The 12,659-nt window shown below is 47.0% G+C and overlaps 1 protein-coding gene across 1 annotated transcript in view; it reads left to right on the forward strand.

Moving 5' to 3' along the window:
* The first annotated feature begins 164 nt into the window (after window positions 1-164).
* LOC135806467 (ATPase family AAA domain-containing protein 2-like) overlaps window positions 165-12,659 on the forward strand; it is a 24,369-nt gene continuing 11,874 nt past the window's right edge. Inside the window, exons 1-10 of the mRNA XM_065320657.1 lie at window positions 165-560; window positions 649-752; window positions 4,282-4,355; window positions 5,168-6,075; window positions 8,142-8,369; window positions 8,866-9,081; window positions 9,299-9,547; window positions 9,835-9,999; window positions 10,403-10,616; window positions 11,291-11,628. Of these exons, the coding sequence (XP_065176729.1) occupies window positions 438-560; window positions 649-752; window positions 4,282-4,355; window positions 5,168-6,075; window positions 8,142-8,369; window positions 8,866-9,081; window positions 9,299-9,547; window positions 9,835-9,999; window positions 10,403-10,616; window positions 11,291-11,628 (2,619 nt within the window). The 5' untranslated portion in view covers window positions 165-437. The remainder of the gene's footprint in view (window positions 561-648; window positions 753-4,281; window positions 4,356-5,167; window positions 6,076-8,141; window positions 8,370-8,865; window positions 9,082-9,298; window positions 9,548-9,834; window positions 10,000-10,402; window positions 10,617-11,290; window positions 11,629-12,659) is intronic.

Raw genomic sequence — 12,659 nt, forward strand, 5'->3', positions numbered from 1 at the left:
CATCAGCTCAGTCTCATCACTGACACCAGGTCCAGGACACTGGGTCTTGGACTCTTGATTTTGATTATGCGGTCAAATTTCCCGCGTTTTTTGTTGTACTTTGTGATGATCCGACGTCGACGACTCGGCCGGCTTTGCTAGTCTACTGCATGCTGAGTGAGTACGAGACCGGCTTTGTTGAAATGAAGCGAAGACTGAACTAAAATAAACAGAAAGGTGCTTACCGAAGTCCCACGTTCTTGCGGAGTAATCCGTTGTAGTGCTTGTTTTACAACTCCTTGTACAGTTGTAGCACACCGGGAGGGCCATGCGGAGCCCGTGGCTGGATTCGCAACGAACTTACTTGAAGCGACGGGGCATCAGCTTATAGCTAAGTAGTGAGCTAGATCGAGCAAACTACCCATTTATAGTCCTGACATTGCAAATAATCATTCAGTATGACGATGGTACGAAAGAGGACTAGATCTAGAGGTGATTACGAAAGTGACGAAGCTTTGAACGAGACGGACGAAGCAGACATGGCTCGTGGAAAACGCCAACATAGTCGGCAGCAAGAAGATGTAAGCAGACTTGGTGATTTTGAGGTCGAGTATTGTGACCCATCTTGCTTGAGAATGGTGCCTATTTCTTGTTGGTTTATATCTTTAGTCCAAGAAGTCAACCAACGATGGGCCAGCTCCAAAGAGGAGACGTCATGTTGACGAGACCAACGAAGAAGATCCTTTCATGTATGGCCCTCGGCGATCTACCAGGTACGTCAGTGCACCAAAGTCATATCGTGCATGCTATGTTTCCAAATCTGTAAAAACAATTGCATGTATGTGTACTAGCATGACGTCATGTTGCGTCATGTTTGACAGTTGATGAAACTGAAGTGCATTCCCTGTGCTGCTAGCTTGCTACATGCTGTAACATGACAATGTCCTTTATTACATCATGGATTCTAATAAAGCTCGATCCAAGAACTCAATATAAGGCCAGGCCAGAGAATATACTTGATGATCGTCCCGCCCGCTCCAAATTTGGGGGCGTCCGGGAAATTTTATTTATTTTCAGAGGTCCAGTCTGTACGTACGGAGAGTTTCTTTTTCACAGTGAAACCTGACGGGAACATTGATTTTGGTCCCAAACCTGTACACATTTTTGAAGAATACATCCAAGTTTGGCACACTTTTCACAGAAATGTTCTCTGTTTCTGGAGTACCGTTTGGTTGGCATGAGGCTGCTCCATGTTGTGCACTAGCTGTTCGATCCTGTTCTAGATCGTACCAACTAACACACCCTCATTGATCAAGCATGATGATGCATAAAATAATAATAATAATAAAACCTACCCGCCCTCCTCATTTTTTTCTGAGAAAAGGACGATCATCAAGTGTATTCTTTGGCTTGGCCTAATTTGGCGCACTGCAGAATAGTAAATTATACATAATCAGCTCGAACAATGAAAGGTGAGAGACATAACACCAATCGGAACCAGGTGACAAGAAATGAGGTAAATTTACAACAAAAAGTAACCGTGCAAACATGAAAGTAAGGACTACTGATCTAAACATGAAAGTAAGGACTACTGATCTAAATTTTCAAACAATTTCAGTGTGAACAACATTTTCTACAGCTTGCACAGGAGCGGTTTAGTGGTGAAGATGTAGATACTAGTAGACTCTCCGAAACACGCAAATATCTTTGGCTACGTCAACGAGACCACACAGAAAACGATCATCAGAATACAGTAAAACTTGTAATGGCGACCACTCAGACATGGCGACCACTCGACCATGGCGACCACTTTTCCTTGTCACGGACGCATTCACATTCAAAACAGCTCAGATAAGGCGACCACTCGCTCAACGTGACCGACGACCACCCCGTGACCCGCGACTGCGTTGAACACTGCTACATGTACATGTAGATCTACGCATTGCACTGACTGTGCACCACACATGGACCCTGGTAGATCTACACATCAGCGCAGAAAGTGTAGATGTACATGTACATGGTGCATGCACAACACTTGACAAGTCTGAGGCCCCCACGGCCCCAGGCACATGCGTCGTGCATAGGTGTGTCCAGTGCTTTGTTGCCACACCTGCCGACATGTCAGTAGCCTGCCGATTTTTGAGGCATGTCACGACCTGCCGACAATTGACCTTCTCCTGCCGACAACAGCCATGAAAGTGTCCAAGTTTGACCTTATGCGTGGTTTAGAAGTCATGATCCAGATTTTTGACTTTTACTGCTCATTACGCGTGTTTCCATAGCTCTCTCCTAAGGCGCTAAACGAAATCATCATCCGTCTCGAGAAAAATCGGCAAACTCAGCCTGAGTCTCACGCAAAACGTGAAATTTTTTTCTTATCAGTGCCGCGCGTGTGCGTGTATCGAGGTCGCTGTATAGGGGAGAGGGTCCGAGGTTGAAGCCCCTGGATGATGCATTTTGATTTTTTATCCTACTGATATTTGGCTATAATGATGTGGCAACACTGCCAGTGTGATACGCTGATCAAAATGATCTGTCACATGTATACCGTAAAAAGCCGGGCGTATTCCTTGATCCTAGAGGGTGGTGGCGTTCCCACGGCGGATGCGGAAAACTCGGCTTCCAGCCGAGTCTCACGCGAACCATGAAATTTTATTTTTTTATTTATTCCTGTAGAAGCCGATGTCAGGGCTAGGCTTATATTCACATCAGGCTTCTATTCAAACCAGGTATTTCTATGTGTGTCAACACTAAAACCAGGCTTATGCGTTGGCAGTGTATACTGAAATCAGGCTTCTATTCAAAACAGGCTTCTAAACGAGATAGGCGTTAAAGGGGAACTGTCACCAAAAAATTTCTTTGTCTTATCTTGTAGTTCTTTGGCTCCTGATCACGATGGTGTTATCCGTTTTTCTCTGCGATGGCTGGAAGTGGGTGAAAACTTGAAAAGAAGGTGCCCAAAATTGTCCCGAAGTACCGAGTGACGTCACGCCGGACTTGACCTCCACGCGTACATTCGTCGTCAAAAACGAAGTCCAGCCCGCGTGCTCGTCGATTGAGCTCGCTGTTCCAATGTACGGTGCACGTGTGCCTTTTGAACTGTAACACAGATGGATCGATGGGTACGTCGTACCGAAGCCGAAGGAGAATGCCAAAGAGGCAGAGACCCACGTGCAGCTACACAGCCAAATCAAAATAAAAAGCAGCTGAGCTTTCACCTTTTGACTTCTTCCGCGAGGCCGAGGATCTAAGTTTTATTTTGTGAGCACGGAAGTACGCCGTTGTTTTGAACTTTTCGTGTGAGGAACAACACGATGATGAGTGCGTGTGCAGAAAACAGTACTCCTCCGGCCGGCGATAACACCACCAACCCGAGCCCCAAAGGAACGCAATGTAGTTACGTGAAGGCGATTCATCTGGCGATGTTGCTCAAGATGCAGATGACGAACTCCGACGTCTTTCATTTCAGAGCCGGGTGGGCAACATCGCCACCTTCGATACAACGACATAATTTTCAAGTATGAGGTATGTGTGTCACACTAACAGCAAACAAACATCCTTCCACTCCTTCGTAATCACAAATAAAACAAAGAGCTGGAGCTTCGTGGAGGAAGTACCAGTGCGACAAACTGCAGTCGACTTTTGTTTATTTTTTTGTCCCTTTTTGGCGTTCTCATTGTGTACAAAGTACACATCGAGTGTCGACATGTCCGAGTTCAGAAGGCAAGCGTGCACCGTACATCGAACAGTTGGCTCGATCGACGAGCACACGGGCTGGACTTCGTTTTTGACGATGAAAGTACGCGTGGAGGTCAAGTCCGGCGTGACGTCACTCGGTACTTCGGGACAATTTTGGGTACCTTCATTTCAAGTTTTCACCCACTTCCAGTCATCGCAGAGAAAAACGAATAACACCATCGTGATCAGGAGCCAAAGAACTACAAGATAAGACAAAGAAAATTTTTGGTGACAGTTCCCCTTTAATGCAAGACACTATGGTATTGTGAATATAGTCACATGAACTGAACCTGGATAAGAAGATCACCTGGCCAAGGTAACCACTTTTTCTCGTCCCTTGTGTGGTCGCCTTAGACAAGTTTCACTGTATTAAAGTCTAATAAAGCTACGAAAAGAACCAAACGTGCACTCAACACTGTGGACAGAGCAAAACGATTTGGTAGGGTGGAGAGGTGCAGAATGACTTTCCTGTCCCCAATATTCATAATATTCATCATCGTACATACCAGTATACTGTATGCTGGTAATTGATTGTGGCTGTCTGCTGTCTTCTGTTCACTGCAGGAAAATTTTATTGGAAACTCAACGAGAATATGAAAAATCTCAGGGTGAAGGAGGTTCAGCATTATTCGACGCAGGTATGGCAAGTGGTCATTTCTGGTTTGAGCTAGTGCTACCTGACATAAATTACTGCATAGTGCTGCAATCTCATTGAAGGTTGGCCTTTGGTTGAAGACTATAACCTGTCGGTCTAACTATTATACCCTATAAATTTGTTTGTGTATAAATAGCCACCTGCTTTTGTGTGTGTGTGTGTGTGTGTGTGTGTGTGTGTGTGTGTGTGTGTGTGTGTGTGTGTGTGTGTGTGTGTGTGTGTGTGTGTGTGTGTGTGTGTGTGTGTGTGTGTGTGTGTGTGTGTGTGTGTGTGTGTGTGTGTGTGTGTGTGTGTGTGTGTGTGTGTGTGTGTGTGTGTGTGTGTGTGTGTGTGTGTGTGTGTGTGTGTGTGTGTGTGTGTGTGTGTGTGTGTGTGTGTGTGTGTGTGTGTGTGTGTGTGTGTGTGTGTGTGTGTGTGTGTGTGTGTGTGTGTGTGTGTGTGTGTGTGTGTGTGTGTGTGTGTGTGTGTGTGTGTAGAACAGTCCCCTTTCACCTCAATTACTCTCCTTGTTTCTTTTCCTTTCTCGCTGTTGTCTCCGCTTCTGGGAGCGACGCGGCCATTTTGTGGCAGTTGTACGTAGTAGTAGTAGTAGTAGTAGTAGTAGTAGTAGTAGTAGTAGTGTATGTCTGTGTGTCTGTGTCTGTATGGCGGTCAATTCATCAGCCTTGCAAGCTATTGAATGGTGTATTCCCAGCACAAGTTGCTATGTCTAACATAGCTGTTCGCTATCATCGCTTCTGCGATGGGCAGGTCTGAGATATCTGTACGTCTGTGTTTTGTTTCTTTTCTCCCCAGAGCTGGACAGTGGTGGTGATGATGATTTTCTTGGGCAACCGCAATACTGTCAGGCTAGGCGCAGTTCTCATCCGTCTCACTCTCTAGCTAGCCGTGGTTCACGGCATAACGAACACTACGGGTCACCGGCATCTTCCCGGCAGCTCAGACACTCCCGTTCATCTCGTCGCCATAACAAACATGTTGAACTTGAAGATCCAGAAGGGGATGATGAAGACGAGGAGGTTGAGGAGTGTGTACGGCGCAGTCAGCGACAACGGCACACTCATTTTGATTCTCTCAACATGTCAGTTATTAGCCGAGAATCGGTCAAGGCTGATCACTGCGACGATTTGGACAAGAGGGAGTGCAGCCGTAGACCCCGAGTCAAGCATGAAGAGGAGAATGATGGTGAAGATGGCGAAGAAGAGGAGGAGGGAGAAGGAGAAGAGGAGGAGGAGGAAGAAGAGGACAACGAGAGTTCAGAGATGGAACTGGTGGAAGTAGAAGTAAGGAGACCAGGTCTGCGGCCACGGACTATCAAAGTGCCACGCCACAGTCATGGACATGGCGAGCAGGAAGAGATGGAAGAAGACGGCGAAGCAGAAGAGGAGGAGGAAGAGGGAGAAGGCGAAGAGGATCTGCCACCTCAGCGCTCCTACTTTCTGCGTAAGAAGAAGCCTACTGTTGACCGGTATCAAGCCCCTCCGCCTGTTGTGCACATGAAGCGTGGTCACCGTGAGCCGCGCTTCGGTCATAATTCTCCTGCTCGGCATCGGCGACATTACTCGAGTGGCAGCCTATCCATCAGGTCACCAGCTAAGAAATTGTCTAGCTCAAGGCGACACCAGCGCGCTCATAACAACAGCTCTAGCACCAGCACCTCTGGCAGCAGCAGTGGTGATGAGGGCAAGTTTGAACGACGAAAGGTAATGCCACATCTGAGTATAGCCTATGTGTTTGTTCGCCTCTACTTCTATCTCAGTTTTGACAGAGCTAGATGTCTGTTTGTTTAGATACTGCTTCAGAAAATGCATCGTCACTCAAATGTATGTAGGTATAAGGAATGTATCTGCTCCTCATGCGGGTCTTGTGCAGAAGTTGGACATGTAGTTTTAGGAAAATGCATGCAGAGTGGTGGTTTCCTTTTGTTTTCAAGTTTTGGTAGAGCCTAGTTTTGTTGTGCGCATGTCTTGTACTTTTCATTATTGAGTTTGTGACTCCCAAATAGCTAATAGAGAGGTTCTGCTATACGTGAAACGTAGAGAGCAGGTGCCTGGGTTAGAGTCTACGGCTTCGCGTGCTTTGGGTCCAGATTTCTACGCGGAGATGAGGTTCTCTACGTTGTGGCACACGCAAAGAAAATGCGTACGGATCTGCTGGGTAACATTCGAGTGCAGGCAGAAAACTGCCAAATATAGAAGGGGAAAATCCCAGTGCACATCCCGCATGACTTCTCTACGTGAAACGTAGAGCAGAACTGGATTTCTTTACGTTACGGGAACGCGAAGAGAGTTCGCGTGATTCTTTGCATCATGTTCCCGAAACGTAGAGCAGAACCTCACTACTGCCTGACAGTTCAAACCAGGGAGTAGAAAAATACAGGGAGGTGACACGAGCATGTACGGCCAGTTTGACGATTGCCTCAGCACCGTTTTCACCCGGCGGGTGAGATTGGGGTACTATGGGTACCGAAGTGTGTAGACACGCGCGCGGATCAGGATTCTCTCGATCAGGGAGTAGTAAAATACCTACCGCCAAAGAGACTCCTACTGCAGCCCGTAGAAACTCAGCGCTGAGAATTTCCAACAATTGTCTGCCTTCACAAAGTTTGGTAGTCGACCAAACTACCACTATGTCAGGATAGAAGTCCAGCAAGAGTGGTATCACTTTGCGAGATATCCCTGTGTGCCGTAGATTTTTCCTGTGTCGATACAAGCTGTTTACGACGACGTAGCCCGCATTTCAATCCTTGACAAACTTAGGAACATTTCATTCCGAAAAGTGAACTCCCGAATCTCTAGCATACCATAATATGAAATGCTCATCATCACAAAGAAGGTAGAGAAGTACTGGTTGATCACAACTGAGGAGAAATTAGGGGCGATCGTGTGGTGTCCTAGAGATTTTTTCGACTTCGAAATCTGTGCACTCGCTTTTCATCTCCAATCGTACACGTATTGTTCTCAAGGATATCACCTTCCTTCTATTGCTCCATGCCGTCGATCGGGACGATTTTCGGAAGGGTGGTACCTTTCCATATGACGATGACACAGATGTATCACAAGAGCAAAACAAATGCTGTTCCATGAGATGGATAGACCTTTTCACGGAATTAGTTCTTCGACAAATACTCAAGATTGATTCAGCAGATCATCTTTTTTTGCGAAAGAAAAAAAACAAGCGCGAGGCACCCATCAAAAATCACGATTAGTGGCGTGTCACCTCCCTGTATTTTACTACTCCCTGGTTCAAAGCTCGAACTGGGCATGCACGCTCAATTAGAATTTAGAAGTACCACCAAATAGAAAATGTGTGGGATTCCTGCTAATAATTTGAAGTTAGCAAGGTGTAATTCGAAGTTCACTGTACACTGTACTGGTCAGTTCTGTTTTCAGGAGCCGGCTGTATTGGCCATTTCAGTGTCCTAGAAATCTGTGTCTAAAGGTGCATAGCCTGTAGCTCTGCGTGACAGTGCTAGCATTATGACTTGCATTATGTGCTCTGGGTACAAGTACATGTTTGGAAGCTTAGAATAATGGATAATTACTAATAATTTATTAGAAGCCCTTTCCCCGCTGTATTTGGGGGGGGGGGGGGGATATTCAGGATTCCACCTGTATATTTGCTATTTCGAGTCGGCATTCTCTTATTGTGGCTGTGTGGGTATGATCATACACCGGGTGACTATGTATACTGGAGTGTGAACACAGACTTTAAAACGTTCATCTGAATGGTATTCAATTGTACTGGTTGTTTGATGTTTACATTGCAGTCGCGAAGTATGAGAAAGGCACGCGACCGCTGTTTGCCGATGAACTTCAGCGAACAGGATTTGCACACCCATACTGTTACGCGTGACCGCATGCGCATTGGCGCTAGTCTGGCTGACATTGACCCAATGAGCATTGACCGGTCGGTGTCGTTTGAGTCTGTCGGCGGTCTCGGTGATCAAGTCAGCGCCCTCAAGGAGATGGTTGTCTTTCCCCTGCTCTATCCGGAGGTAGGTGGTTTGTGTTAGTGGCGGAACTGACATTGTGAGTGCTATCTTGATTGCTTGCCAGGGCAGCAGGTATAAAGAATAGCATACCAGTGTTACATTAGTGCGTGGATGTAACTTGATATCATACAAAGGCGTGTAGTTTGCTGTGCAGATTAGTAGGTCTGGGTCATGTTGACGTGTGTTCTGCCTGTAAGGTAGAATTGAGGTTGTCGATCCTCATGAAATGACTTGGGCAGAGACGTGCCTTCGCCTTTGCACACCAGTAGGCCATTTGGGTAACGGTTTCTCATCAAGCCTTTGTGTCAATCTTACACTTCGGTCAAGTGTTCTATTTATTGCCAAATTTGGGTTGCCCTTTTGCTTTGGTTCTTACTTCATGGTTTCACACAATTCCTTTTGTGAAGTAACCCGTTCTCAAGTAGTCAAGAAAAAAGTTTGACATGTTGTGCTTAGCATGCGAACGTATTCTGTCTGTTGATGTGTGACTGTGTGCCAGGTCTTCAATCAGTTTGGTATTCAGCCACCGCGAGGTGTGTTGTTTCATGGCCCGCCTGGCACCGGCAAGACTCTTGTTGCACGTGCTCTGGCCAATGAATGTGGCACCTTAGCCAGCGGTCAGCAACGTGTTGCTTTCTTCATGCGAAAGGGTGCCGACTGCTTAAGCAAATGGGTGGGAGAATCAGAGCGTCAGCTACGTCTACTTTTTGACCAGGTTAGGAGGAGTATTGGTGTTGATGGCTTATACATATCGGAATGATATCGCTAATGTACTTATGATGGGATGACCCTCAATTTTTTTAAATTCTAGAAGTTTACTTACTCACATCATGTCATAGTGCTATGCTGTGTTTATGTTTTGAATATTGACAAGAGAAAACATTTATTATATCTTTTCCTCATCTGGTGTCTGGTTCTCCCTTGCTCCGTAGGCATACAACATGCGTCCGTCCATCATCTTTTTTGATGAAATCGATGGTCTGGCGCCGGTGCGGAGTACACGTCAAGACCAAATCCATTCATCTATTGTCAGCACACTGCTGGCCCTGATGGATGGCTTGGATAGTCGCGGTGAGGTGGTCATCATTGGTGCCACCAATCGAATTGACTCCATCGATCCTGCGTTGAGAAGACCCGGGCGGTTTGATCGCGAATTCCGTTTCCCCCTGCCTGATCGAGAGGTATGTGTTTATCTGTATACAGCTGCTTTAAGCATGACTTGTCACTTCATTGTACATGTGCTACAACATGTAGTTGTCATCATGTTCAGTGTGTGCAGGGCAGTGGCTGAGTTGAATGGTCTAACCCATGCAGTGGGTTGCCAGTGGATGTCGAATTTGACAGTGTTGGTATTGCACGTCACCTTGACTTCTGCTTCTGTTGATGTAGAGTGGTCCGGTGTCATGGTGTCCTATGAAATATTGTTGTGTGTGCGTGTGTATTATAATGCACCTACTGTGTGGTTTAGTCACGCCGTCACATTCTCAAAATCCACACCAAGGCATGGGACCCGCCGCTGTCGGATGAGTTTGTCTCCGCCCTTGCTGATCGTACTGTTGGTTACTGCGGTGCTGATGTCAAGGCTCTCTGCTCGGAGGTAGCACTGTGTGCTTTGCGCCGCACCTATCCTCAAGTAAGTGTGTTTGTGTGTGTGTGTGTGTGTGTGTGTGTGTGTGTGTGTGTGTGTGTGTGTGTGTGTGTGTGTGTGTGTGTGTGTGTTTACTCTTGTAAACAAATCTGTCTCATCTGGAAGCCTGTTTTGAATACACACCTGATTTCAAGATGGGTCACACCTGTCGGGTGTTGGCGTAATGTACAGAAAGCCCTGGCTTGAGGTCTAGCATCACATTGACTTGTACAGGAATAACATCAGGCTTTTTTGAAACCAACTTCACTGTATACTACCGGTATGATGGTCTCGCCAGAGAGGACAATGTTCAGGTTGCAGTCTAATTTGTGGCGTTTGGTGTATGGTATCACGTGGTTATATTTGCTGCTGGCTCTTTGTTTTGTTTTTTTTTGTTTTTTTGTTTTAGATTTACTCTGCCCGTGACAAGTTGCTGTTGGACATGTCAAAGATCAAAATAGGGCCAGGTGACTTTGCGTCAGCACTGCACGTTGTGGTGCCTACTACTGTCCGCTCGCACGCCAGCCCATCATGGCCACTCAAAGCACATGTTGCACCTCTTCTGGATGCCGCTCTCGTACAGGCGAAGCGACTTGCCGAGCAGGTGTTCCCCTCGTGTAAAGGTTAGTCTCTTCTTGCGTCTTTTTCTGAGTCCACCTTCTGCTCATACTCTTAATCCTAGTCACCTCACTCTACCTCTTATCCCACGCATGCGGAAAGCTCAGTCTAACTGAGTGTAACGCGAGCCGTGATTTTTTACTCTCGACACGAACACTGCACTCTTCATTATTCTGGAATCTCTTGCTGTTGGTGTTGTGATGATTGTATATGGTCCCCCAACAAGGAATGGTGGTGTCGTGGCAGACTGTTTTGACTTTGAAATTCTAATGGTCAAACACTGCTGCTGACCTTGTTTGCTCTACTGTAAGACGTGAATTGTAATGAGTAAGTAAATTCAGTGGCACCTCTTTGCTATTGTGTAACAATACATTTCGTTGTGACTGCAACGCCTGATACATTGAAACTCACTTGGTATGTACTTGGGTAAGGCATACTCTTGCTTGATGTAGGTATTGTCTGGTGCAAAGGTGAACTGACTGATACTGAAATATGTTGGCCCATTGTTGGGATAACTTCATAAGAAGTACCTGGCATACAAAGTACACTTTCCTGCAGCGTTTGGCCATTCGAATTTCAAATTTGGTGCATGTCTTACAGTAATCCTCTGTATTTTACAAGAATTCCATTGATGATGGCTCATGACATTCTGTTATGTCTTTGCTTTGATGGTTTGCAGAGGCACCATCAGTCAATGGCCAGCGTATCGGCGGTCCTGTGCGCTTGGACTCTGCTTTCAGTTCACTGTCTGGTATTCCGATGCACAGAGACAGCAATGGCATGTGTAGCAGTAGTGCAGGTGCTGCGTCATCTGCCAGTGCTGTGACCCACTGTTTGCCGGCGTTTTCCTTGCCACACCGACCGCGGCTGCTGCTGTATGGACCAGCTGGCAGTGGGGTGTGCGATCACATTGCGCCGGCGCTTCTGCATTCTCTAGAGCGTTTGCCAATGCACACTCTGGACATGTCCACGCTCTACTCGGTCACTGCGCATAGTCCAGAGGAGGCTTGTGCTCAGGTAAGACCTGCTGCACTCTACTCTACTTTACTCTACCCTACTGTACTCCACTGTGTTGTATTGTTGTACTGCACTCTGCAGCTTATTTGCTCTTGTTCGGGCATCAAGCACAGTGACGCTCGGAGTGTCACCATCAGTGCAGCACACGCTGACGCTGACCTGTTGTCTCAGCCCAGTCACCTTGCCGCCGCCGATTAATGCCGTTTCCACTTGTGACTTCCTTTGTTGCCACACCTGCCGACATGTCAGTAGCCTGCCGATTTTTGAGGCATGTCACGACCTGCCGACAATTGACCTTCTCCTGCCGACAACAGCCATGAAAGTGTCCAAGTTTGACCTTATGCGTGGTTTAGAAGTCATGATCCAGATTTTTGACTTTTACTGCTCATTACGCGTGTTTCCATAGCTCTCTCCTAAGGCGCTAAACGAAATCATCATCCGTCTCGAGAAAAATCGGCAAACTCAGCCTGAGTCTCACGCAAAACGTGAAATTTTTTTCTTATCAGTGCCGCGCGTGTGCGTGTATCGAGGTCGCTGTATAGGGGAGAGGGTCCGAGGTTGAAGCCCCTGGATGATGCATTTTGATTTTTTATCCTACTGATATTTGGCTATAATGATGTGGCAACACTGGACTTCGGACCTTCAAGTTCCAGCTTGTGAGCTGCATCCTCTGTTATGTAGCTGCAAGACGATCCGGAGTCAAGCAGCACAGTGGCCTTCATCTTCTTGCCATGTTCGCCGATGACATCGGCCTGCAACACCATGAATGCAGCAGTGGTAACACAGCCATGCGTACTGAGGCTGTTCTCGTTCACTGCAGCAGTTGCCAATGGAGCCAGCGCCAGTACGGCTGGTGGTGGACGAGGAGGAATGGTTGGCGACAGACCTCTGAGCCGGCGAGGGTCGCCCGCGCCTCGCACCTGTCTGGCCCTTCATCTCAGCATGCAGCAAACCATGATCCCGCTTGTTGCACTTACTGCAGGTGTCTTTGCTGCAGCTAGCGGCCCAGTGCCCAGATGACAGGCAACATG

Source organism: Sycon ciliatum, chromosome 1 (assembly GCF_964019385.1).
Source record: "Sycon ciliatum chromosome 1, ocSycCili1.1, whole genome shotgun sequence".
NCBI classification, from domain to species: domain Eukaryota; kingdom Metazoa; phylum Porifera; class Calcarea; order Leucosolenida; family Sycettidae; genus Sycon; species Sycon ciliatum.